Source organism: Mytilus californianus, unplaced genomic scaffold, assembly GCF_021869535.1.
Source record: "Mytilus californianus isolate M0D057914Y unplaced genomic scaffold, xbMytCali1.0.p SCAF_3, whole genome shotgun sequence".
Classification (NCBI taxonomy): domain Eukaryota; kingdom Metazoa; phylum Mollusca; class Bivalvia; order Mytilida; family Mytilidae; genus Mytilus; species Mytilus californianus.
The window spans coordinates 47,001,162-47,028,449 of record NW_026262679.1 but is presented as its reverse complement, the minus strand read 5'-3'; the positions used below and the strand labels follow the sequence as shown (position 1 = coordinate 47,028,449).

The 27,288-nt window shown below is 31.8% G+C and overlaps 1 protein-coding gene across 1 annotated transcript; it reads left to right on the top strand.

Annotated features, from left to right (window-relative positions):
• The first annotated feature begins 402 nt into the window (after positions 1 to 402).
• On the top strand, positions 403 to 23,099 carry LOC127734713 (alpha-methylacyl-CoA racemase-like). The gene is made up of 7 exons (XM_052244724.1): positions 403 to 481; positions 4,339 to 4,446; positions 6,689 to 6,827; positions 8,838 to 8,981; positions 16,673 to 16,855; positions 18,075 to 18,242; positions 19,097 to 23,099. The coding sequence occupies exons 2-7, from the start codon at positions 4,339 to 4,341 to the stop codon at positions 19,489 to 19,491; spliced, it is 1,137 nt and encodes a 378-aa protein (XP_052100684.1). The 5' UTR covers positions 403 to 481; the 3' UTR covers positions 19,492 to 23,099.
• Positions 23,100 to 27,288: the final 4,189 nt, after the last annotated feature.

Here is a 27,288-nt window from a genome sequence, read left to right as displayed (position 1 = left end):
AGTTAGAATGACATCTTGTATTCGATTCTACAATACACTTAATATCACTATAGAATTATACAACTATTTGCAACCTTTCTGACAAATGTGATTTTCATTGTTTTTAAGAAAAGCAGTGATTTGTTCAAATAGAAAAGGTTAACATTTAGGGACTGTCTTCAGAAAATGGGCACATTTTGACTGTTACTGTTAGCTGAGCTGATGATTTAACATAGATTTTTCCATAAATTTGATATTTTTTTTCCCAAAAAGAAGTACACTACACTTTACAAACGCAGGTTTGTGTTTATTTAATAATATTAATGTTTAATGAATTAGCTACGCACTGCGGTCTCGGGCTACAATATTTTCCGGAAATAATCTTCAACACCATAACGATTTTTTATATTGTATTTGGTATGAACAAAGTCCAAAGTTAAAGACGTTTTCACAGAGAAGGGTCTTTTTTCTGCACAATATTTGAAGCTCGCGAGTAGCAGAGGTAAAACATATATAAAAAAATACCAAAGAAAAAATGTTACACATATGCACACACAAAATTTGGAGTAACAAAGGTTACAGAAAAGAAAGATACAAGAAAAGTTATAAGTAGACTAGGTCACTAGTTCGCACCCAGAGTCGTTTCGGCCCAAATCCCGCTCGCCAACTTTTCACTATGTTTCTTCTTATGATATCCAGTTATCCATCAGATTTTTTATGATTACGAATGACTTGATACAAAATTTGTAACATTTTTATATTGTTTGTCTTGCCATCAGATAAATAATCTTGCTGCTACTGCACTGCAAAGAGACAAGTACAAAATACTAAAAACCTCCTCGGGATAACTGTACCAAATCATGCAAATGAGAAATGTACCAGTAAGTCTAGTCCAAATAATTGTGACGAATTGAAAGGCTTTTTTATTTTTTGTCACACCTGTGACGAAAGTCACGGAAAGCTAGACAAAGGGATTGCTTTTCCAACGATAACGATGTTGGCATAAAAAATTGTTAAATTTTCAGCTTGAGTTAGTTTGATAGGAATTACTGGTGACAGATCAAATCCAGTTCAGTTCGCCCTAGTACCTGTTCGCCCAAATACCTGTTCGCCTTGATAACTGTTCGCCCTGTTTTTTGCTTTAATTTGTTGTCTTGTTGTTAATAAAATATTTGAATAAAGATTAACACTTACCATGCTGAATTGTTTTCAGAAAATGTCTAATTTTCGTTTATTTGCAAAAATATGCAAATTATATGCAAATGAGCTTTACCCTGCCGCTGAAGCATATTGATTCCTTTAAATCTAAGGTAGGGATCACGGGGCGGGGGTGGGTGGCCGGGAAATTGCCCCAAAGTTGTTCATCAGGTGCAAAAAGCGTCAATTTTGACGATTTTTCGTCCTATTTCTTGACCCCAAAGACCGAGGGATGCTGATATAGGTATCCAGCTGTAGTCTGCATGTACAGTGGACCCCAGTAAAAACATTAACCCCAACAGTTCTTAGGTTGGAGTGAAACTGATCTAGGAACACCAGTCTAAAGAAAGTCATTTGGACCAAAAATACGGAATTTCACGATTTTTTTCTGATTTTTTACTTCAACTGGACCTGAAACTGGAAGTAGTTGTTTCCTATACGTATTTCAATAATAATTATGATCATTAGACATATGCCTGCGGGTTTACACTATTTTTGAAAGTTTTAGGCCTCTGAACTTCCTGTGTAAGACACCGAAGGGAAGCCCACCCCTCCAAAAAAAACCAGTTTTATCCTATTTCAATTTTCCAAGTTCGTATTTGAGCTCAAAATGCAACTTAAACACGAGAAACATGACAATAGATAGCCTCAGGGTGAGGGAACATGCATCACTTTCGAAATAAGTATCATAAAGTTGACCTCTAAAAGTATGGAGAGCCATTGGAGCCAAATAACGGTGGTTTGGGTAATCCCGTCATATGACGGGCACAGCATGGTAAGGGTTAAAGTATATGTTAAAGTTTGTTGAAAATTTCGCCGAATATTTATGTTGTAATGCTGCTTAACCTGATAATTAGTTTTCTTTGATTTGTACTGAAGTGTACAGGGATTCAAGATATTGAATGTATTAAAACAACTGAAAATCAAGTTATCTTTATGATTTTTTTTTATACTTTTGAACAATTTGAAAACAACCATTAACAGTAATAACAAGATCCAACTCTAACTTAATTCATTCGCATCACACACCAGTTATGTCTTATCACTATTATTTTGAAGAGCACTGAATTGAAAGATTCTATATAAAAATAAATACTAAAAGGACACAATCACACAGCCATTCACTCTACATTTCTACACCATGATCTACTAAATAAAACAATTTTGAGATCAAAGAGGCCATTTAAGCTGTGAAAACTAAATTTCCCTTTCATGTCTTACATTGTACATCATTGTTTTCACTCATTCTAAGCTGACTAGTTAATTTAAAAAAAAAAGAACGTTTTTAATTAACTGGACGTTAAGCAACCAACAATCAATCATAACTTTACCTAATCGTCAATCTAAATTACAATCAACAGTCATTAAAAGTAATTCTAAATAAGAATATAATTGTTACAATGAAGCCAATAATGCTCCAAAACAAGCCATTAATTTTTAAATATTTCTATGGGTTTTTTTTTTCATGATTTTTCAGAAATATGTATTTCCTTTAATATTTACCTTATAAATATCTCAATAAGTTTATAAAACCTAATAATACCATTGATATTTATCATGTTTTTATAAAAGGAGGGCGAATGAACCTAGGGCAAATAGACTATGGGCGAACGAATCCAGGGCGAACATGTAAATGGGGCAAACAATTGTATGTGGGCCGAACGGACCCGATACCTGATAGATCATTGATATTTAATATGTTTGAAGACTGTTTTGAGGCCCTGCTCCTTAGGTCCAGTGACTTTCAATTAATTAGCAATTTTCATTGTTACGTTTTCTGCTCAAGTCAGTTTGATAAGAACTACTTGTGATAGATCAATGATATTTTGTATAAAGTTGCATTACTATCAGTACATATCAGTTTGACTACTATTTTGAGCCCTGCCCTCTAGCCTGGGGCCCTAGGACATGGTCCAGTGAGTTTGAATTAATTAGCAATTTTCTGTGTCAAGTTCTCTGCTTTAGTTAGATTGATAGGAACTATTTACAATAGACAACAATATTTTCTATAAAGTAACATTACTGTTCGACATCTCAGTTTGTCGACCATTTTCAGGCCTTGCCCACTTGATCATGGTCCAGTGACTTTGAATTAATAAGCAATATTGCTGTTTATCAGATTGTCTTGTTCTGAATTTGATGCTGACAGGCGAGACATATCTCTGTGTCAACAGTTTATTTGCTGTAACGCCTTCGTAGGAAGGGGTCACAGCAAAAAATGGAAGTATAATTATGACGTCTTGAAAGTTTATTTTAATAAAATAGCCATCTCAGCAAAAAATTTAAAATAGCCTTTCTAGACGTTATAATTATTTGGACTAAAGGTAAGTCATATTGTTAAATATTTCAATGCAAATGACAAATAAATAAATACCTTGAAAGTCCAATTCAAGAAAAATTAAAAATAGTGATAGGCCAAGCTGAGAAATTGTGAATTACCATTAACATTGTTGACACCTATTTGGTAATTTTCCAGAAACTACAAATCAAACAAATGATGTGCACTTAAGGTGGTTCATAACACTACAGGGAGATAAATCTATAAAAATCAGCTGAAAGTTTTAATCACGTTTTTATTGTTAAGGAAATATTAGCTTCTCAATGATCAAAATTAGTGTTTGTCAAACTGCTATATATCCAATGAAATTTTCTGATAAAGAGTGTGGTTCAAGTTTTTTGAAATTTTTATATTTTTGACAAAGGGTCAATAAATATTTTGTCAAAATTTTGTGAAAATTAAATGAGCTAAATTAATTTTAGTCAAGGTGTTTGGTACTAATATTTACACAGACTACCAAAATTTAGGAAGATGTGGAACCTTAAACTAGACAATTATTCCTGCCATGGCTGCTCTGTAGACTTTTATAAAAATTATCTAGCCACTTAGTTGGAAAATATCTCCAGGCACTCTGGCTTCCTTAATCAATAAAAACTGACCGCCACGAAATAGCCAACAGTGCTGAAAGTGGTGTTAAACACCACACAATCAATCAGTTGAAAAATAAATATGACAGTTGTTCACACTACCTACAAATGTATTCTAGATTTAAAAGTCCATTCCTTTTAAAAGAGTCTTGCACAGTTATACATTATGAATTGATTAATGTACATATATTTTTCTATAATCAAATTGAAGATATAAAAAAAACATTTTTTTTACAGATGGCATTAAAAGGTATTCGAGTGATAGAGTTTGGGGGATTGGCTCCAGTGCCATTCTGTGGAATGATTCTTTCTGATTTTGGCGCTAATGTGATTAGAGTGGACAGAGTAAGTATTATTGCCAAAATACAACATTTAATCAACAGATTTTTATACGACTGCAAAAAAAATTTTGGGGTCGTATATTGCTATCACGTCGTAGAGCGTTGTCGCTGAAGACATTTGGTTTCCGAACAATAACTTTAGTTTAAGTTTATGGATCTCTATGAAATTTGACCATAAGGTTCAATACCACAATAGGAAGGTTGGGATTGTTTTTGGGGGTGATGGTCCCAACCGTTTAGGAATTAGGGGCCAAAAAGGGCCAAAAACAAGCATTTTTCTAGTTTTAGGACAATAACTTGTGTATAAGTATTTTGATTGCTCTGAAATTGTACCACAAGGTTCAATACCACAAGTAGAAGGTTGGGTTTCATTTTTGGGGTAATTGCCCAAACTGTTCAGGAATTGGGGGCCAAAAAGGGTCTAAAACAAGCATTTTTCTAGTTTTCAGACAATAACTTGTGTTTAAGTGTATGGATGTCTCTTAAATTGTACCTCATTTTACAAAAAGAAATTGTCTTCAAAATTTAAGAAATTGTCAATTTTCCAAAAAGAAATTTGGGTTCACAATTTATTTTGCTAATTCTTTGTATATAGTTTGAAAACAGATTTACTAAGTATTGCACAACAGCACAGTGTATTGCACAACAGCAAGAAATCTTCAATTGAATATAAATTCAAATCATATAACCAATTTCAAGTTCTTGGACTACATTTATTCTGTGTCAGAAACCTATAATGTGTCAAATATTTAATTACAATCCAAATTCAGACCTGTATTAAGCTTGAATATTGTGTCCATTTTTGCCCCAACTATTCAGGGTTGGACCCCAGCGGTCGTATCCAGCTGCGCTCGGCGAAGCAGTTTATTAGTTTTGAGATAAACACAGAAGAAGGATATTCTATCTCTTTAGATTTGTTCAATATATATATATAATCAAACAGTTGATTGTAGTAGTATTGAAGAAATTAGGAACTCATACATGGATTGTAGAAATTCTTAGGTTTAAAAAGTGTAAAATACCAAAAAGGCAATCTAAACCATAAGTTGAAAAATACCTATATTTTTGGGTGAAAAAAAGTAGAAAAGATAAATACAGTACACAAAATACTACACAGAAAAGACAAATACAATACAAAAAATACTACACAGAAAAGACAAAAACAATACACAAAATACTACACAGAAAAGACAAAAACAGTACACAAAATACTGCACAGAAAAGACAAATACAGTGCACAAAATACTACACAGAAAAGACAAAAACAAAACACAGCATTCTGCACAGAAAAGACAAAAATTAATACAATACACAAAATACTACACAGAAAAGACAAAAACAATACACAAAATATAAATACACAGAAGAGACAAGTACAATACACAAAATACTATACAGAAAAGACAAATACAGTACACAAAATACTACACAGAAAATGCATACAGTACACAAAATACTACACAGAAAACTACAGATTAAGCAACATGAACCCAATAATTTTTCTAATCACTCCGCTAGGGGTACCAGTTTTGTTACTCATGTCATGATACCTCAAATTGGAATGACAGGAATTCTTCTAATTACTGGAGTGTACAACATGCAGCTAGACCACACCAACACCCAAATTCTATGGAAAAAAAGACATAAAAGCAGACAAGTCACAAAGAACAACATATATTTCAGGTAGCCTGACTTGGTACTGGCTGAAAATGTCATAGTTGATGAAATGTACTATTTATTATACGCTAGACAAAGTAGATTGCTTCATACTTTGTTTAAAATTTTACAAGACAAGAAAAGTATGATATAACACAAAAGTAAATAAAGATGGGCAGATTACATATTAAATGATAATATAATATCTAAGATCACTTATGGATATACCATAAATTTAGAAATTGTTTTGGCGGTTGTTTTTCTTTCTGTAAATTGAATCCAAATTTTTGAATTTAAAGTAATTATTTTGCTTTAATTGGTAATCTGATGTTGTTTGATAGCTGTGTCTCTGATCTTTGTCACAATTTTTTTTTTATTTATTATACATGTATAAATAGCAGCACACTATAACACATCTGGTTTAGAATTAATCTTCACATTAAGTTTACCTGACATCATTTTATTTTCAAGCAGCAACCAATGATAATGAATTATATAGTCACATGTTTTTTTTTGTAAACAAAGATTGTTATCATAGAATACACTACTAATCCTTGATTTAACCTTTAAGTTTTGCTATATATTTTCAGACAAAATCCTTTGCTGATACAGATTGTATGGGGAGAGGAAAAAAGTCAATTGCCATTGATTTAAAACAAGAAGAAGGATTAAACATTGTACATAAGATGTGCTCCAAAGCAGATGTTCTCATTGAACCCTTTAGACCCGGTGAGATTAGGATTTGTTGATGAATTGAATGCAAAATAGAAGCTGGAAATCTAAAATTAAACTTCCGAACATTTGTTTTGATGATTATTTCCGATCTAAAGAATTTTAATAATAATTTTCTTTGGTTTTAACGTCCTTCAGCCTGACTAAAACCAGCTCTCACTATTCACTGGTGTTTGACAAATGCAAGTGGATAATGGGGCTGGCTTTAGTCAAACACTGAACATCTTTAACCCTTTCCTCCATGGAAATATTTTTTTTACATACTTGATTGGCATAGGATTTTTCAATAAAAAGCTGAAAATATGCTTACTTTAATGAAATATTGACTGTACCTTACATAGACCAGTTAGACATTTGAAATTTTTGTCAGTTATACATCCAAGTCAGATCTTCAAAATTTACAAAAAAAATATGTTTTTAATATTGTTGCCATGGTAATGGATTTATGGTTAAATTTTGGGTTAAATCTTGTAATATCAAATTTATTTCTAAGCAAATAATGAGATAATTGACTGACTATGAATAATCTGAATGGAAACTTCATTTTCTTTATTGTCCAATTTTTTCCTCATAGCAACAGAATTATTTCCATAGCAACCAAAGAAAATTGTGATTAAAATTGGATTAAATAAGGTTTTTACAGGTTAAATGAGATGACTGATATATTGGAACATGTTATGGAAAATTAAATTGAGACTTTTCATATTAACATAGAAAATTATGTGTTTTATCATATTTACGGCTGTATTTTACCAAAAAACAGAATATTTTTGTTTGATTCATTTTTTTCAACTTTGCCACATAAGGGGAAATAACTCAGATAGTGATTTTTATAATAGAATGTATTGTGAATTTGCCTTTTTTATTATGTAGAAAGAAAACTAGTCCGGTTCCCCCTTTTTTTCTTTTTCTTATCTGAAAACATATTATTAGAGCTATCTTCTCATATTTTATCTTAAAAGTCTTTTGTGTAGTTTTCTTTTTATCACACAATTTTGCACAACCTGTAGCGTGAAAAAAAAGCCCAGTGACCCATACTTTTTATTATATCTTTGAAAAAAGCATGATATAAACTACATTTTGACAAAATATTAAAAAATTCTATGGATTTTAATTTAGACCCCCCATCTACCTTAAGCAGCAAAATTAAAGAGACATTCAGTTTCATATTTTTAGATATAACTCAAAACATGTACAAAATATCCAAAACAAAAGCCCTTGCTGTCATAAAACTTATGAGTACAATTATAGACCTCAGACTCAAACAATCAAAATACTTGATTTGGCATTTTGAGCACAAATTTTGTATTTCGACTACTGAGTCAAGTTTTATGACCGAAAGGCCAGGTCTGCAGAAAAAACATTAAATTTGTGAGTATTGTATAGATGTATGATACAAATTACATGCAAATGGCACATGTTTCTGCTTAGGTACTGTGGATTCATTAATATTTGTTGGATACTAATTTGTGTGGATTTAGTGGGAACAAGGAAACCACGAATTTAAATTTCAACGAATTACAAATTTTCTAAAGGAATATATGTAGACTCTGCCAAAACCACGAAATTGAATATCCATGAAAATGCAAGTTTTCCTCAATCCACGAAAATTGGTACCCACGAAAATAAATGAATCCATAGTAGGCTGAATGTAAAAAGTTTGACAAACCAAAACTAAAAATATTCAGAGCATAAAAACCAAGAAGGACCAAGTCAGAACATTCCAAATTATCTGTCAAATTTGGGAAGGGAGTTAAATACAATTATATTTGTACAATTTTTATATATGGCAAATTAAATAGGGCTTCTAAAATTTAGATGTAGGTACAAATGTAATTAACTGCTTCAATAATTCAAGGTACATTATAACAATTTTTTTCTGCAGATTTTCCAACATTTTTACCTTTAAATGTAATATTGAGAAATACAGAAGAATATTTAATACCCATGTAAAAATGTAGAATATCAATAAATAAACAGGTAAAAATTATATATTCTTAATTGTAGGAGTAATGGAAAGGTTAGGACTAGGTGCAGATAGACTGTTAGCTGACAACCCTAGATTGGTGTATGCTAAAATCAATGGATTTGGACAGAAAGGACCACTTGCAAATAAGGCAGGACATGATATCAACTATATATCAATGTCAGGTTAGCTAAGATATAAACAATATAAGGTCAATGTCAGAAAAATATCAAACTGTTTTGTATGAGGCTTAGAAACTGGGGAACAACAGTTTGTGCTGAATACAAATAAGTTGATATATTTCTGACATTGACCAAATATTGTTCAGTTTTACAGATGCTTATTGACCATTAAAATGCATTCGAAATCACTGAGACAAAAAAAAGCATACTCAAAATGAAATAATGTGGCATCACAATCACTTGAAGAAATAAGTAATAGTTACGTAATTTGACTGAATTATTTAAGTGAGACTAACACCTTAGTCTCTTCAAATTATGCACCAAGATCCCACATTGATCAAGTGATCACAGAAGATTGGGTACGTTGTACAATACACAGGGATGTTGAGGTCAAAGACAGCAAGTAACTTACTCTCTATGTCTGAAGTTTTCTGAACAGTATGCATGAAAATTTTCTTTCATTCAATTTTCTTTTTCTTTCAAAAGTCCATATCTATTTTTAATAGATTAAGAAAACAATATTTATAGTAAATGTTATTGTCAACAAAACAACACAATTTTAATAAATTATACATTTTGGTTTATATTATGTACAAAAATTTGGAGATTCATTTGATTTAATTTTTCAAACTTGTAATAAGGTATATTCTAGTAATATGTTTTGTTGGGTCTTCGTGCATATTTTCATTCAAATCTTATTGTCCCCCAACAAGACATGGAAGGGATACAGTAATTTGTTGATTTGTTCGTCTTTCTTTCAATTACTGTTAAAGCAGAAATTTTCGTGGAGGATTTAATTTCGTTTATTTCGTGGAAAGAATATATCCACGAAATTAAAACCCCCACAAAAATTTAATCTACATATAATATCACTTCCATTTACTGGAAACCACGAAATTAAACCCCCATGAAATCTTATAAAGAGACAAAACCACGAAATTTTAACCCCACGAAAATTAATGTTTCTACAGTATATGTCTATAACACAGTAAGGGGATAATAAAGGTTACCACTTTAATCTGATCCAGCAACAAAACTTAGGATCCTAAGTGAAAGGTGAACACCATATATTATCGAAGTCAAAAGTCATGGTCACCTGGTATTTAGAGCTTGGAAGACATGCTCCTCTTTGCAGTGACCTTATTTGTAAACACAATTCAACCTATTAGGTTAAATAAATTCAAGTAAACAGAAATAAAAAAAGTTATTTTTAGCTCACCGGGGCCCGAAGGGCCCCATGTGAGCTTATGCCATCACTTGGCATCCGTCGTCGTCTGTCGTCGTAAACTATTTCAAAAATCTTCTCCTCTGAAACTACTGAGCCAAATACCTTCAAACTTTAACTGAATGTTCCTTAGGGTATCTAGTTTATAAATTGTATCCGAAGTTTTGATCCATCAACAAACATGGCCGCCATGGCTAAAAATAGAACATAGTGGTAAAATGCAGTTTCTGGCTTATATCTCAAAAACTAAAGCTTTTAGAGCAAATCTGATATTGGGTAAAATTGTTCAATACACCTTATCGCTATTTGTCCGCCATAACTGGCCATCACACAGGTTCCCGTAAAATTTTGACGTCACAATACAAAATATCTGACGCCACAATGGAAAAGTGATTGTTGTATGACGTCAAAAGTTCAAGCGGGACAGATTCTCGGGTCAGCCGGGAATAGCGATAAGGTGTATTGGTCAAGATCTATCAGCTCTGGAATTTTCAGACGAATCGAACAACCCATTGTTGGGTTGCTGCCACCGAATTGGTAGTTTTAACAAAATTTTGCAGTTTTTTGTTATTATTTTTAATATTATTATAGATATATATAAACTGTAAGCAGCAATAATGTTCACAAAGTAAGATCTACAAAAAAGTAAAATGGCCATAATTGTCAATTGACCTCTTAAGGAGTTATTGCCCTTTAAAGACAATTTTACACAATTTGTTCATCAAGTTTGCTAACATTTAAAAATCTTCTTCTCTGAAACTACTGGGCCAATTACCTTCAAACTTTAACTAAATGTTTCTTAAGGTAACACGATACCGAATGGCATATCTCCCGATTTCCAAACTTTTTCACACACGTGTTCTTTGAATCGAATTACATCGGAATATGTAATAAAAAATGGGGGTCACCATTTTTGTTTTCTTGGTATTTTGATAGGAATACGTCAATTTTGGCAACAAATTTACATAGGTATATAGGAGAAATGGCTTTTTTTCGGCTTTCCTTTTTAGATTTTCCAATGGATGGATATGTTCTTATATACGGAGAAAAACAAAAATCTAACATAATATCCAGGATTGCATACTGAATCCATACACATAAAAAAACTCATATGTCACCATCCTTGTTTTTGAGATAAATGGCTTCAAAGTTGATCGATATGCCTAGAATTTGACCGAAAACGTATGACGTTATTGAATACAGAATATAACGTTATTCCTACTCAGAGATATGGAAAACAAAATATGTGTCAGGATCTGAATGTTGTTTATTTATTTTCATTTCCCCTGTCGGGCTTCGTAAATTTCCTAGTTATGCAATATGAAATTCTACTGATATAAATTTATTTCGTCCTGCACATGGAAATTTCACTCACATGAATTAACATTAATCTCGTCTGAATTTCACACCAAACGAGCATATACTTGAAACTTGCTTGAACTGGTTGGTTCCACGTGAATCTTATGATAATAGTTCATGCATAAATCAACGGAATTTGATACACGTTGAATTCACGTAAATTTTTATAATAAGATTATTCAAATAATATCTTTATTCTAAATTTAATTAAAATCATGAAAAATACCTCCAAATTTTTGTAAAGTTCACGTGAAAATAACATGAAAAATTTCACGTGTGGTTCATTTGAATTACTGAGTTTTTAACTCCATCATTTAAGACAATGGTGGTGTCATCGCTGCATCCATGCAGAAATAGAGTACTTAAAAAATTTGATTCAGTTAACAGTTTTATAATTGCTTGGTTTTTGATGGTTGTTTAACGTTCAGTGGTAAATAGTTCATGCATGTTCGGGACGATACAATACAATTTGGAAAACAGTTGTTTATAAAAGACAAATTTGATGCACCAGTCAAAAAAGGTTAAACATTCTGTTAGTTGTGAAAATTATGAGGGAAAATAATGATCCTGATAAAATACACATTCTAAAAAATAAAATAACAAAACTCAAAGAAAAATTCAAAACTTAAAAGTCCCTTATCAAATGACGAAATCATAAGCTCAAATACATCGAAAGAATGATAAACAGCCGTCATATTCTTGACTTGGTACATACATTAGTATAGTGTACTCTACGTGGTGTAAATGTGTGAGTTGGTTGGTTGAGCAAGTCGGACAAACCTTGCAAACTGTATGCAAAATTTCACAAAGTTCAACAGTCTGTCATTTGTGGAAAATTATTTACAAAACAAATCTTGAGATCATATATTCATTCTTTATAAGTAAAGCAAACCGCGAAATATAAAAGTTCCAGCTTGAAATCCCACATGTAGGAGATGTAAGCCGGAGTCTGTACACTGCGTTCCTTTTATATGTTATCAAAATGCCTAATCCAGCAACCTGTCATGAACAAAAAATAAAGAAAATCCAGACGACATGCGTACCTTTAATATGAGTAGTAACACCAGGTAAATAATTTAAACCTGAAGCAAAAAGACTGTAGTCCTAAATAATTAGCCGTAGGTATAAACCCTATGTATATATGTCAAGTGCGGGATTGACGGTCGAACGGACACGGGTGAAACAATATGATGATATGTGCTCTATTGGAATTTTGGTGACAAAACATATTTTTGAATATGCAGTTCATATAATGGAATGGTAATTTGGAGATCTAAAATGAAGTAGCAATGTAAGCAAGCTACCATTTCCGTCATTTTGTCTTTGGTGGAAAGTTGATTAATTGGCAATCTTACCGCATCTCCTTATTTCATTATGGTTTGAATTTTCTCAAGAAGAACAAAAGTTTTAAGACTTAACAAATATGTACTAAGAGACTGAAATGTTACTGTGATAATTATACTACACATACTTTCCAATTTAGGGGACCAGCGTTTACTAAAACTACAAATTAGAAATAAAAAGATACTCGTCCAATTAGCATTAGTCACAATTTTCTTGAGGTCTTTAGTTTTGATGTCGTTAAATGTCCAGATGTTGCTATCTTATAAATTGCATATCCCATATCTCCATTTATTATTATAACAGCCAACTTTTGTACAAAAAACATGTACCATATATTTTTTTGTTTTATTTGTACTTGTCCTTTTACAAATAAAGTCTCATGTTACCCCACTTCCATAATGAGCAAGCGGTCGATTGCTTTGAAAAAATTAGGGGCAATGATTTAAATTTTAACAATTAAAGTTATAAGTGACGGGTGTCAATTGTAGGATTGATTGTAGGTTGCTTAACGTCCAGTGGCAAATAGTTCATGCATGTTTAGGACGAGAACAAGTTAACAATAAATACAGTAGCTAGGTTTTGTAATAGAGGCCATCTGGGATGATGGTCGAGAAAATTTGGACTGACACTGGAAAATGAGGGTATATTGGATAGGGACAGACATTTTGTTTCGCAACAGGCCACCTACGGACCTCTCAAATAGTTGTTTCAAGGGTTCTTAATGTTCAAAGAGCGTAGAACTCTCTTTACACGAGGCATCGGATTTAACGTCCCCATTCTGACCGGATGTGGGTGCAAACTTGATACATCCCGCACAGCCAAATGGACGCTCCACTTTGGAAGCATTTTCTGACTGCAGGTCGGAAGAAGACCAAGTGACCATATTTCTATTTCCTAGTCATCCTTGGGGTGTAAATTGTAGAATAAAAACAAAATATAAAAATTATGTACATTGTCAGAAATATAAAATTCAATGTATTTGTACTCACTACGAAACAAGTGGAAAGGTCGGCGAGTCTCGCTTTTCATCGTGTTTCTAAAGCTCGTACACATACATTTTATATTACAATGTACATATATTTATATAGTATATTTATCCACACAAAGAAATAAAAACACTTCTTTTTTACATGTATATAGATATACTTTTATACTTGTTCTAAAAAACTCCTTTTAAGACTGTGGAACTCCTCGGGCTTTTCCTGACGCCTAGTATGTGAGCAATATGTCCCTCAGGGCCTCAAAAGGCAACTACGGTATGTTTATTCTCTTTCAGTCGTTTTGTCTCCGAACTTGTAAATGTAAATTATTTCCAACTCAAATCACACCAAAAAAACCACACTACCACCGAATACCCATGCAAGCGTAAATTAACATGAATATAAAATCTAAATGATTTCAAGATCAAGCTATTTCAGTCTCTTTCTGCCGTTTGAAAAATAATTAGTCAGTCGTTTGCTTGTAAATTTCGAGAGAAAAAAATTGTAACTGAACCAGTCTGACTAGAGCCAGTCCGAACTATCAACTTGCGTTTATAGACGCAAGTGGATACTTGGAGCTGGCTTTAATCAGATTGTAACGGGACCTGAATTTTTTTTATTTTATTTTTGCCGATACAAGTTCCCATGTATTTCTCAGCCTACGTTAACTTTCTCAGGCCTCATTCCGATGTTGCTGTCTGCCCTGTGTAGACTTGGTCTATAGGGTTACAAAGCTAGCACTTTATTTTTAAAATGTTTCCGAAACTATATCGGATTTACTCTGTACAAACCAATGATTTTCAGAGACTGTTTACACTTGGAACATAGGGAAAGTTATTCGGCAAAATAACCAAGTTAAACCACGTTTTTTACATTCCATACTAACAAACTATTTTCTGTATGAGTATCAAAGTCTGCTTATATTGTGCTTTTTCGCCTAATTCTATCCGTATTCTCATTCCGATAAATTTCCTTGTTCCATTTTGCCCGAGCGGTGTTTTTGACGACCATTTTAACACGAATTAATAGTTGTTTTTTCACACATCATCCCAAGTGTCTATAGATTAGATTCCGACTTTCAAAACAAAATTTCATGGCGATACGGCGCGCATCATGAATAAGTATTTATTGCAAAAATAAACCAAGAATAAAATAAAGTGTTAAAACTCAGTCTGTTATGCATAAAAACATATATAAGATAAATCGTGCAGATGCTTAAATATTAAAGAAACACAATATTTAAAAGTAAAGTAATACATTTTTAAAGGTTAACAATGAGCAGAAGAATTGCCGGAAAACGATAAAGCAATCTATGTCAAATAAGTTAACCGTTACGTATTGCATCAAAACTCTCAGCACTCTACATCTAGGGAAAGTTACCGTTAAAAATGTCACATAATGAATTACCAAAAATGTTTTTTTTATTATTTTAAATAATCACTTTGTGATTGCAGAACCTGCTGCATTGGCTTGTATGTGTGAACATTAATCGATAACGTCAGGAACGATAACTCGTGGCGTAACTTCATTCGGTATCGTGTTACCTTAAGGTATCTTGTTTATAAATTGTATCCGAAGTTTTGACCCATTGACAAACATGGCCGTCATGGCTAAAAATAGAACATAGTGGTAAAATGCAGTTTTTGGCTTATATTTCAAAAACTAAAGCTTTTAGAGCAAATCTGACATGGGGTAAAATTGTTCAATTGGTCAAGATCTATCAGCTCTGAAATTTTCAGACGAATCGAACAACCCATTGTTGGGTTGCTGCCACCGAATTGGTAGTTTTAACAAAATTTTGCAGTTTTTTGTTATTATTTTTAATATTATTATAGATATATATAAACTGTAAGCAGCAATAATGTTCACAAAGTAAGATCTACAAAAAAGTTAAATGGCCATAATTGTCAATTGACCCCTTAAGGAGTTATTGCCCTTTAAAGACAATATTACACAATTTGTTCATCAAGTTTGCCAACATTTAAAAATCTTCTTCTCTGAAACTACTGGGCCAATTACCTTCAAACTTTAACTAAATGTCCTTAGGGTATCTTGTTTATAAATTGTATCCGAAGTTTGTATCCATTGACAAACATGGCCATCATGGCTAAAAATAGAACATAAGGGTCAAATGCAGTTTTTGGCTTATATCTCAAAAACTAAATGATTTAGAGCAAATGTGACACGGGTAAAATTGTTTAATTGGTCAAGATCTATCGGCCTTGAAATTATCAGACGAATCGAACAACCCATTGTTGGGTTGCTGCCACCGAATTGGTAGTTTTAACAAAATTTTGCAGTTTTTTGTTATTATTTTGAATATTATTATAGATATATATAAACTAAGCAGCAATAATGTTCAGCAAAGTAAGATCTACAAAAAAGTTAAAATGACCAAAATTGTCAATTGACCCCTTAAGGAGTTATTGCCCTTTAAAGACAATTTTACACAATTTGTTCATCAAATTTGCTAACATTTAAAAATCTTCTCCTCTGAAATACAGGTGAGCGATTCAGGCTCTTGAGAGCCTCTTGTTTACTGTTACCATACTTAAATTTTAAAACATATATATTAAATAAGATATTGAAAGAAAAATGTATTAGATATAAGATGAAATATATGATCTTCCTTCATATTTTGAATAATGGGTAAAACATTACGTAAAGCACCATTAGCAAAAAACTCTCAAGCATATATGACTGACATTTTTTTAATTGCAGGTTTGCTGTCATTTCTTGGGAAGAACGAGAGCATATATGACTGATTTTTTTTTTTTTAATTGCAGGTTTACTGTCATATCTAGGGAAGAAAGGAGAGCCCCCATTGCAACCTGTGAATTTACTTGCCGACTTTGCTGGTGGTGGTTTAACATGTGCTTTAGGAATTGTAATGGCTTTGTATGAGAGAAGTATTTCTGGTAAAGGACAAGTTGTTGATAATAGTATGGTAGAAGGCTCAGCATATGTAGGTAAGCTAAACAAAAAATTGAAAACTACCACCGATAACAGGAGATTAAGATTTTACATAATTAACAAGAAATATTAATTATTACACATATGAACTGCATGAAAAAATGTTATGTTTGGTATATATCAGTGATAAAGCAACACAAAATATATTAAACCTAAAAAGAAATACTGATACATAAATTTTTAGAATTTTGTGTTAATTATAAACGAATGTATCTTTCAAATACATTACTTCACAGGATGCAGTATTCATGCTAAAGGGAAATCTTCCTCTGTTAGCAACATTTCTATTGATTGCATTATGAAGATACATTTTATTTGTAAAAAGTGAAAACTGTAAATTCAGAAATTTTTGCAAAGCTTTTATACCCCTGTATTGGAAATTGGGGATAAAAATGATGCCATATGTCCGTCTATCTGTCGTATGTCTTTCTGTCGCAAGTTTGGTTTCAGGATGATAACTTAAGTCCTGCTTCACCACATCTTTTGAAATTTTAAAAGAATGTCATGAACCAGAAAACTACAGGTAAACATCTATTATGATGATGTTGACATTTACTGTTCAAGAGTTATGCTGCTTAGTTACATTAGAAGTTTGGTATCAAGAATTTCTAGCTGACATTGATAATAATGAGTTTCAAATCTTTTGAAATTTGAACACAATGTTATGGACCATAAATCTCTTTATGATTTTGCAAATTTCAACAGGATACTAGGTTTGGCAAAAATAAAAAACTCACATTTTAAATGTGTATAGCATGATTTGTTTGTAGCATATCCTAAACTGGGAATAATTTAGTCTCTTGTGTTCAACAGTTGCAATAATAAATGTGCAAACAAATTTCTAAATTAACAGTAGTTAATAATGTCATGGTCTTAAAACTGATTAAATCTTAAATTTAACCGTGAGGCAAATTTTGACAGGGAAGTTGTCCTGTAACAGGAAAGCAACTCTTATTATTTTTAAGATGAAAAAGACATTACTCTTTACGTTTTTTACCGTTACTATAAAAGCGAGGCTTCTTGACATGGGATAACATAACATAATACATTTTATTTTCTTCTGGTAAAAGGGAAGACAACTGCAATGGAAAAAAAGTATATCACCTGTTATAGATGCATTAAATATATGGCAGAAAGTCTTAATAACTAAATAAGGTATGAATAATTTCAAGAAATCTGTAATAAGTTATTTAAATATAATGCTTTTATTTGCAGGAAGTTGGTTATCTAATTCTCAGAAAATTCCATATATTTGGGGCAGAGAAAGGGGAGATAATACTTTAGATGGTGGGAGAGCATTTTATGGTGTCTATGAAACCAAAGACAAAAAATACATATCGGTTGGAGCATTGGAGCCACAATTTTTTAAGGAATTGATAAAAGGTATGGTTTACTAATTAAATATAGAATTATTATCTCACCAATATTCATACATTATTGATAATTTTATGAATTTTGAAGTTGAGACTTACAGTTTTTGCAATTTATTAATACAATGAAACCAACAGTCTACCCCAACCCTTGCATTAATCAGAAACCTGTGTGAATTGAACTTTTTTTATCAGGCATACAGGAAAAAAAACCTGTTTAATCAGAACAAAATCTCTCCATTTTTCAAAGGATTCAAAGAAGACCAGTTTCACCGATTAAAAAATTATTTGAGGATAAAAAAAATGAACATAATAAGACTGTTGTAGAATATGTTTTTTAATTTAATGCCAAATATGGTCAGCCATTGATTACCTCTTTCTGGTACAAAAAGTGTTCTTATAAATGATATTATCAATCACATTTTTTAACCAAAACAGCAAAAAATAAAATCAGATGATGGCACAAAATTTTAATTTCCCTGCAGAAGGGTGTGGTTCTCTCTTGGAAATCCTGTTTCCTCCACCTATAAAAAGTGGCCGACTTGATATAACCAAGGTCGCTGGAAATTGTGTTAAACATCAACCAACAAACAAATTTCATATAATTTTAAATGAAAGCAAATGAGCTACTGCCGTATTAGTTATGCATTCTTAAAAAACAGCTAAAAAGGAATAAAAATGGACAAGAATTGACGAATTTATTAAGCTAAGAATGAATGGTATAACACCCACATCTATGTTTTATTCTTAAATCATACTCTACATACATTAAAGAAAACAACATGCTACCTTTCTCAGGTATGTTTAAATAGAACAATCCATCCTTGCTGTATAAATTTGGTTTTAATTTTTTTTTTTTTTTTTCAGGTCTTGGGTTAGAACATATTGAACAAACAGATGATCCTGAAGAAATGAAGAAACTGTTTAAAGACGTTTTTCTTACCAAGTCTCGTGATGAATGGGTATACCAATTTCAAAATTTAGATGCCTGTGTAAGTCCAGTACTAGAACCTAAAGAGGCAGCAGAACATTTACACAATGTGGATAATAAGACATTTTTACAGGATGAGTCTGGTAGCTATGAGCCCGGTCCAGCACCTAGGTTGTCAAGGACACCAGGAGTTGATAAGGTCCTACCTCAGCCTGTGATTGGACAACAAACACTAATGATTATGAGAGAAATGGGTTATAGTGATAGTGTCATAGAAAAATTGTTACAATCTGGTGTGATAGAACAAAACAGTAAAGATTCGAAATTATAATAAAAATAATTTAACCCAAATATTTCAGTTATAGATATATCTTAAATATTAATTAAAATTTTTAATTAAATGTGAATACTATCCTGCAGAATACAGTTTCTGAATGTATTTAATTTTGTATTGTGTTCTAGGGATATACAATAGAAAATTGAAAGAAATAATAAGTTGTATCAATCACCATAGACGGATTTAGGGGTATATTGTTAATGCAGACTTTTGACAAATCCTACTAATGTTGCCTTCTTTGTGAGTCCCCCCTTTCAAAATCCTTGATCTGTATCTCAACACTGCATGCACATGAAAAAACCAAGCAAAGAAACAGTGCTTTTATTGCTGTTGAAAAGCCTTGGTTTGTTCAATTATTCTTGAGCATGGGGTGTGGAATGTATCTTTTTTACAAAGTATAATTCCATGATATATCTTGATTTAGCCATTGTTGAGACATCCTTTCAGCATTTTTTTTATCATAATTTTACCTTATTGTTTAGCCTCCTCATGGGGTTTTTGATCATGTGATTACTTGGCTTTTTTTATAGTGATTATTTGATTATCAGACCAAATATTTCATGATTATTTGATTATTTGATAATCTAGGACTGCATGTATTTTTGATAATTTGATTACCTTGTTTAAAAAAATAATTAATGATTATGTGATTATATTGGCAAAAAGTTTGTGATTATGTGATTACTTGGACACCCCCATGAGGGGCCTCATTGTTATATTGTTAGGGCATTCAAGTAACCATTTGATGATCTTGAATGTAGCACTAACAACAATAAGAACATTGTAGGTAGTAGATTTAAATCATGAAAATATATATATATATAAATCAAAATTATAAGTACTTATCAGCACTTTTGTAATCAGAAATTTTAGTTAAATGGCATGATTCAGAAATTTATCTATAACTTTCGCACAAAAAATGTACATTCAAACAGAATTTCAAGTATGAATATAAAAGTTACAAAATAAATGCTAAATCTACAATTTACTTTTTAACTACTGTAAAAGCAGAAATTTTCGTGGGGGATTTAATTTCGTTTATTCCGTGGCATGATTCAGAAATTTATCTATAACTTTCGCACAAAAAATGTACATTCAAACGGAATTTCAAGTATGAATATAAAAGTTACAAAATAAATGCTAAATCTACAATTTACTTTTTAACTACTGTAAAAGCAGAAATTTTCGTGGGGGATTTAATTTCGTTTATTTCGTGGCATGATTCAGAAATTTATCTATAACTTTCGCACAAAAAATGTACATTCAAACGGAATTTCAAGTATGAATATAAAAGTTACAAAATAAATGCTAAATCTACAATTTACTTTTTAACTACTGTAAAAGCAGAAATTTTCGTGGGGGATTTAATTTCGTTTATTTCGTGGATAAGAATTATCCACGAAATTAAAACCCCAACGAAAATTTAACTCTAGATTTACATTATTTTATGATCTGACAAAATCTTATAGACTTTATATAATTGATGAAGTCGTAATACATTTATTACACAATCATTGTCCTTGGATAAAACATAAAAGGTGTGTAAAAGCCAATTAGCGTATGCAGGTTACAACACTTGATTAGTGCTCACTGTTACTATGAAATGCAATTATTGATTTTTCCCAACGGCGAAAGTTCAGATCAGTTTTATTGAGTATTGTCAATTATAGAGTGACATTTATATAATTATTTTCTAAACTTAAAAACCACGAAAATTAATCCCCACGAACTTACTTTTGGATACAAAACTACGAAATTTTAACCCCATGAAAATTAATGTTTATACAGTAATTGCTTTTCACTACAGAAGTATACAAACACTAAAGTGTTAGTTGCATCCCCTGTGACAGCTGATGAAAATTGCATAAGTTAAAAAAGCTTTAAACTGGGTCAATATCCCTAATGCGCCTCAACTTGAGGAACACAAAAGTTGTGCGTAAACAAAAAATCTCTGTGTAGTGATATTGGACATGTTTCTATTTTTAACAAGTGAATGAGCTTAATCATTTGTGTTAATTTGAAAAGTAGAGGACCATAGAATAAATTTGTAAAAACTATGCAGTTATTAAATGTATGCAAAGTATTAAATTTTCAAAGAACTCATTGTGTGAAAAAAGGGAGTTTTTACCACCAGGAGCCGCATCACGAAAGGATTTTCGGGGTGTGCTAATTTACAGAAAAATGAATCACACCTCGTACCTGAAAATTTAACCACATATGTGAAAATGTCTCAGCTTCGAAATGAGCCATCATGCATATCCAAATTTAAGATATGGACTGTGCTACAGAGGAAAACGTTACCATTACCGCATATGTAAAATCAATTACGCATATTGCCCCAACTATCCCTTTGTGAACAGAAATAAGTTAATCAGCCATTCATACACTTAATTAATGTAAGCAGAAAAAAGAGAATATAATTTGGTGACTTTATTTAAATTGCTAAAGCAAGAAGTGTTGATTTTAGAAGAAGAAACTGCTATGAATAAATTCGTAGATTGATTGATTGATTTGTTGGTGTTTAACACAACTTTCTGCACTATTGGCTATTCTGTGGAGGCCAGTATTTAGTGGTGGAGGAAGCATAAATTAGTAGATGTTACAGCAATGTTTAACTTAAATTAATCCATGCTTGTTTGTTTTCTTGTTGAGCTAAATCTTTTCATTTAAAATATCTTACTTATAACTCTACCCAGTATGTTTCATTATTTTATTAATGACTTTACAGTAATATATGTATGTATGTAGTTTGTAACTGTTAATGTTATGTAAAAAGGAAAAATAAATCAGAAGCTTTAACTTGAAAATCCAAATGATTTGTATGACTGGTAGGGCATGTAAGGATATCCATATTACTGTGAGATAAACAACAGGCAAATTATTTTTTAACTTGCAGTTTTCCTTTTTAGTTTTTGGAGTTATTGCCCCTCAAATATATACATTTTTTTCCCCCAGTTTTCCCATTTTTTTGCTGTTATGAAATCTATTGGAGCTAGATTAAAAATGTAAGATGCAAAAATTGTCAGCATGACAAGATCTATCTACTCTGAAAATTTGACTGCCTGTTTTTGAGTTATTGTGCCTGAAATGTTAAGTTTTATTGTTTTTGCCATTTTGGCTGTTATCTCAAAAATAATTGGATTTAAGTTAGCAAACTGGTTTTTTTTTCTAGGTGAGCCATAAAGGCACAGGTGGTCCTCTTGTTTTATAGTATGTCTGATAAATAGGTGCTATATTTTCCATACATTTTTCATTGAACAGAAATTTAATCATTGAAATTGGATGGTAAGTTCTTTTTTTATTACTCTGCACTTACTTTATGCTAACAACCCTTTAACTATTTCTGAGCAAGTGAACAAATTGAAGTGTTAAATTTAAACTGTAACATGAAAACCTTTACCCATTGGTATTGAGAAACGTCAAAGCCTCTTCAAAAAGCACAGGATTGACTTATTTTTAGCATTATTTTAAGGATGTTTGAAGGAATGGTATTATTGTAAATTTCTACACTAAACCAAGAAATGAGTATAGTTAATTTTTTGTTATTTTATATGTATTACAGATATTTTGATAAAATAAATGCTGTTATATATACATAAAAATCTTTTTATTCACGAAACAGTGAAGGGTTGATGGAAATTAGTCTCGTCACCAGTCCAAGGTCTATAAAAAAAGTTGTACTATAACAAACATTGTTGATTCAACCTCATTGCAGATCAGACTTTTTTTTTAAAGAAATGTATGTATTTTGGGGATCTTTGTTTCTTCTAGTCAATACTTGAACTGACATAACTAAATGTATTGAACATTTGAATAGGCACTTAGTTATTTCAGATATTTATGAGTGCCACTTAGAATGGAAGAAGAAAATGCTAAATATAAAAGCTTACATGGCGTACATAGTATTATCATTCATTAGCTTCCCAGGACCAGTTCTTTTCAAGTTTTATAATCATTTTCTAATTGTCATCCATACAGTCATCCAACAATGTGCACTTATAGAAAAAATAATTTCTGAAATTACTGGATTTGGTTAATGGCATATGTCCATTACCCATGACCTCATTTTAATGGTTCACTGAACAATTTTTATAGCAATTGGCTCAGATTCTACATATTTTCTATAGAATCATTGCAAGGTGTACATGTCAGCTTTGCAGGGTCTTCCTGCTTTCATTGTTTATTGATCAACATTAAGTTTTCATGATTAGTATAAGATAAGGAGATGTGGTATGATTGCCAATGAGATAATCAAATGATATGGATTTATGCATCTATAGGTCACCATACGGAATTTCAAAAATTAGCAAAACTTGATATTGTACAATCAGTTTTTAAAGCTCCAGCATGACAAAGGTCAGTTTCATATTTACTATTATTAAGTTATAGGTCAACTATATTGAGTCTTTTTATTATTGCTAAGTTTACATGTCAATTTAACAGAGTTAATTTTACCATGACCTTTTTAGCTTAAACCTGGCCCAAAGGGCAAGGAGAGCTTTTCTTATCACTTGTCGTCAATCATCCGTCGTAAACTTTTACAAAAATCTTCTCCTTAAAACAACAGGGCCAAATTTATTCAAACTTGGCCACAATCATTATTAGAGTACCTAGTTTTAAAAAATTGTCTGATGACCCCACCTGCCAATCAACATGAACCAAGTGGCTAAAAATAGAACATAGGAGTAAAAAGCAAGTTTTGTCTATTATCTTCAAAACCGTCATTAATGCTGCGTTCACACGTAATTCGAATTCGATTCGCATTAACTAATTCGAATTAGTTTAATTCGCATTCGAAACGTTTAACGTCCAAACGTAAATTCTAATTCGAATTACAATTCGCGTCAAATTCGCTTTACTGTCCTAACGACGTTAACTTTTTATTTCGTATTAACAAAAACGCATTTCTAATGCGAATTGGATAATGCGATTTAGCCAATTCGAATCAATTCGAATTAAAAAAGAAGAGTGTGTGAACGCGATTAGCGAATTCGATTCGCATTTGATTCGAATTCAATTCGAATTAAATGTACGTGTGAACGAGGCATAATAGAGAAAATCTGACATGGGCAGAAACGTTAAGAATGATAAGATCTACCTATTACCCATTTACATCAAAACTGTCAGACAACTTCTTACAGGTGTTATTGCCCTTAAATATGGAATTTTGCCAAATTTTTTATATTTTTGCCTTATTATCTTGGAAAGTATAATAGATACAAACTTTAAATAGAAAAAATAGTTATTGCCCTTCAATGACCATTTTTACTAATGTTTTGTGTTTTCTGTCTTTTATCTGAAAAACTATAATAAATAGATAGAAAACTTAAATAATCAAAAATGATCAGCAAAACAAGATCTATAAAAATGTTGACTTGTTGAAATCGTCTGACAACCCCTTATTGGAGTTATTACCCTTTAATGAAGATTTTTCCAAGTTTTTTGCATTTTTGCCATTTATCTGAAAAGTATAACAGATAAAAACCTAAATGAGCAAAAATGAACAGCAAGAATAGATCTACACATAAGTCAACTATAGCCGAAATCGTCAGTCAACTTTGGTCCAAGGACACAGTTATCTTACTTTGATTTTCGTTGTCTACGAATATAGTCCCTAGTGTGGACATTGTATTAAACTTGCAAATTTTTTTCATACACTTTCCAAATTTATTTCTTTATATTTTATGCTTGAAATTTTAAGTAGGGGGATGAAATTACATGTTAAAAAATTTGGGTGATGAATTTTTATGTAAAGTAGTGATTTGGTCCAGATAAAAAAGGTCAAAAGTTAGTATTCCTGAAGGTGTCAAACTGAATTATAGACCCCCTTACATAGAATTGTCCATATTTTGAGTTAGAGCTGGTAGACTTTTCTATAATTTTGGTATTATTTGTCCTAAAAGTAGTACACTACACTAAAAATATTTTTGAGAGAGAGCAGGTGCGATTTTTTTAATTCAAATTTATTGTCTAAAAGAAATGCACTACAAAATAACTGTGTTCTCTGGCCCTCTTTATTGAAGATCTTGCTATTTAATGACGATTTTTACCAATATTTTACGTTTTTTCATATTGTCTTGAAAGCTATAAAAGATAGATAGACACACTTTAAATAGCAAAAATTAGCAGCCAGGCAAGATCTACAAAGAAGTCAAATTTTGCCTAAATAGTTTGTAGACTCTTTAAATGAGTGATTGCCCTTAAATGACAATTTTAGCGTTTTTTGTGTTTTTGTCAAAGTATGAAGAAGATAAAGAGAAACTATAAACAAAATTAATGATCAACAATACAAGATCAACAAAGAAGAGATTTTAGTCATGAATTCTATGCTCGTCCACAATGCTGGAGAGTGTCCGTTGTTGCAGATGCACATGTGCCTGGGTGAGCAACACAGGCTCTTTAGATCCTCTAGTTATTATTTTTTTATGGTTTAAGGATCAACATTCAAGTGTTCAGGATTTGGTTAAATTCCTAAGAACTAAACGTAATCAGGTAATAGATCAACTGAAGTATGCATAAGGACTCAGTAAGGTGTTCATGTCTGTATGACAGGGTTCACCTGACCTGAGACTACTATAACACATGTGTTATAGTAGTCTCAGACCTGACTGTTACCCCATTTTTATGGTTCATTGAACATCCTGAAGTTTCTGTGATTAGTAAATTTCAAGCAAACTATCTGTCACTGTACACTTTATACAAATTCAGAAGTCCAGCTACCAACACAATGTTCATAAGCAGGGTTTTTTTTTTGGGGGGGGGGGGGGGGGGGGGGGGGCGACAGCCTCCCTTATTGAGCTTCATATGTGATAAATGCATAGATATTTTACAAGTATTACTCCAAACTGTGGCTTGCCAAGGGTTGGTCCCCCCTTTTTCAAAATCCTGGACTCATACCTGATGTTAAATTGATAACCTGTAAGAACATGTTTATTCAAAGGACCAATTAGATAACATGGATTACTAATTTGCAACATTGAAAATCGAAACCACAGCTCTGGACTTCTGAAATTAGTGGAAAAAGTAAACAGTAACAAACTTGGTCTCTAACAGTGGAATGAAAGAAAATGTCTTCGGTATGTACCTTAAAAATTCAGTGCATATATATTTTTTTCTTCATTTGAACTGAGACTACTATATAACAGTTGTAGTAGTCTCAGATTTGAAGCATGCCATTTGGTTAGCTAATTCATGAAAATACATTAGGCTGGATCATAGAGGAGGCATCTGCAAATGCAAATACTGAAAATCAAGAAACTGTTGTAAGGTTTTTATTAATGCCAACTGAGACTACTATATACCAATAATGTGACTTGGTAAGTATCGCAATAATAAGAAGTCACATTCATATATCTGATACATGTATCTCTCTGCAGTTTTTCCTGAAATCGCAATAATTAATCTCGCAATTTTGTTCATTTGAAAATCGCAATTATATATGCAGCAATAATTTCTTAATTTACAATATGGTAAAATTACTCAAGCCTTTCAAAATTACAATTTATTGATAAATGAACAGGTTAAACAATAGGCTTCTGGATAAAGCTGTTTTTGATATCTGAATATCGATGTCAAGATCTCAAAATAAGGCTATTTTTGGCAGTTTATGCCCTAGCTGTTGCATTAAATCAAAGAAGTTTGAAGACCTAATGTCAATATGCAAATCAAATAAAAAATCTATAACGATTTGATTTGCTTCCCGATAAGATAACGAAAACTCCAACAATGCCATTCGTCCAAGCGTTTGTTTCCTCGTATGGGGAATTCCATAAAAACTGTTGTCTACAAATT

What these genes read in the sequence shown, in the direction of transcription:
- LOC127734713 (XM_052244724.1), top strand. Translation starts at nt 4,339, where the DNA reads ATGGCATTAAAAGGTATTCGAGTGATAGAGTTTGGGGGATTGGCTCCA. An exon ending in ATGTGATTAGAGTGGACAGA is followed by an intron (nt 4,447 to 6,688) that starts GTAAGTATTATT and finishes ATATATTTTCAG; the next exon opens with ACAAAATCCTTTGCTGATAC. An exon ending in AGAAGGCTCAGCATATGTAG is followed by an intron (nt 16,856 to 18,074) that starts GTAAGCTAAACA and finishes TTTTATTTGCAG; the next exon opens with GAAGTTGGTTATCTAATTCT.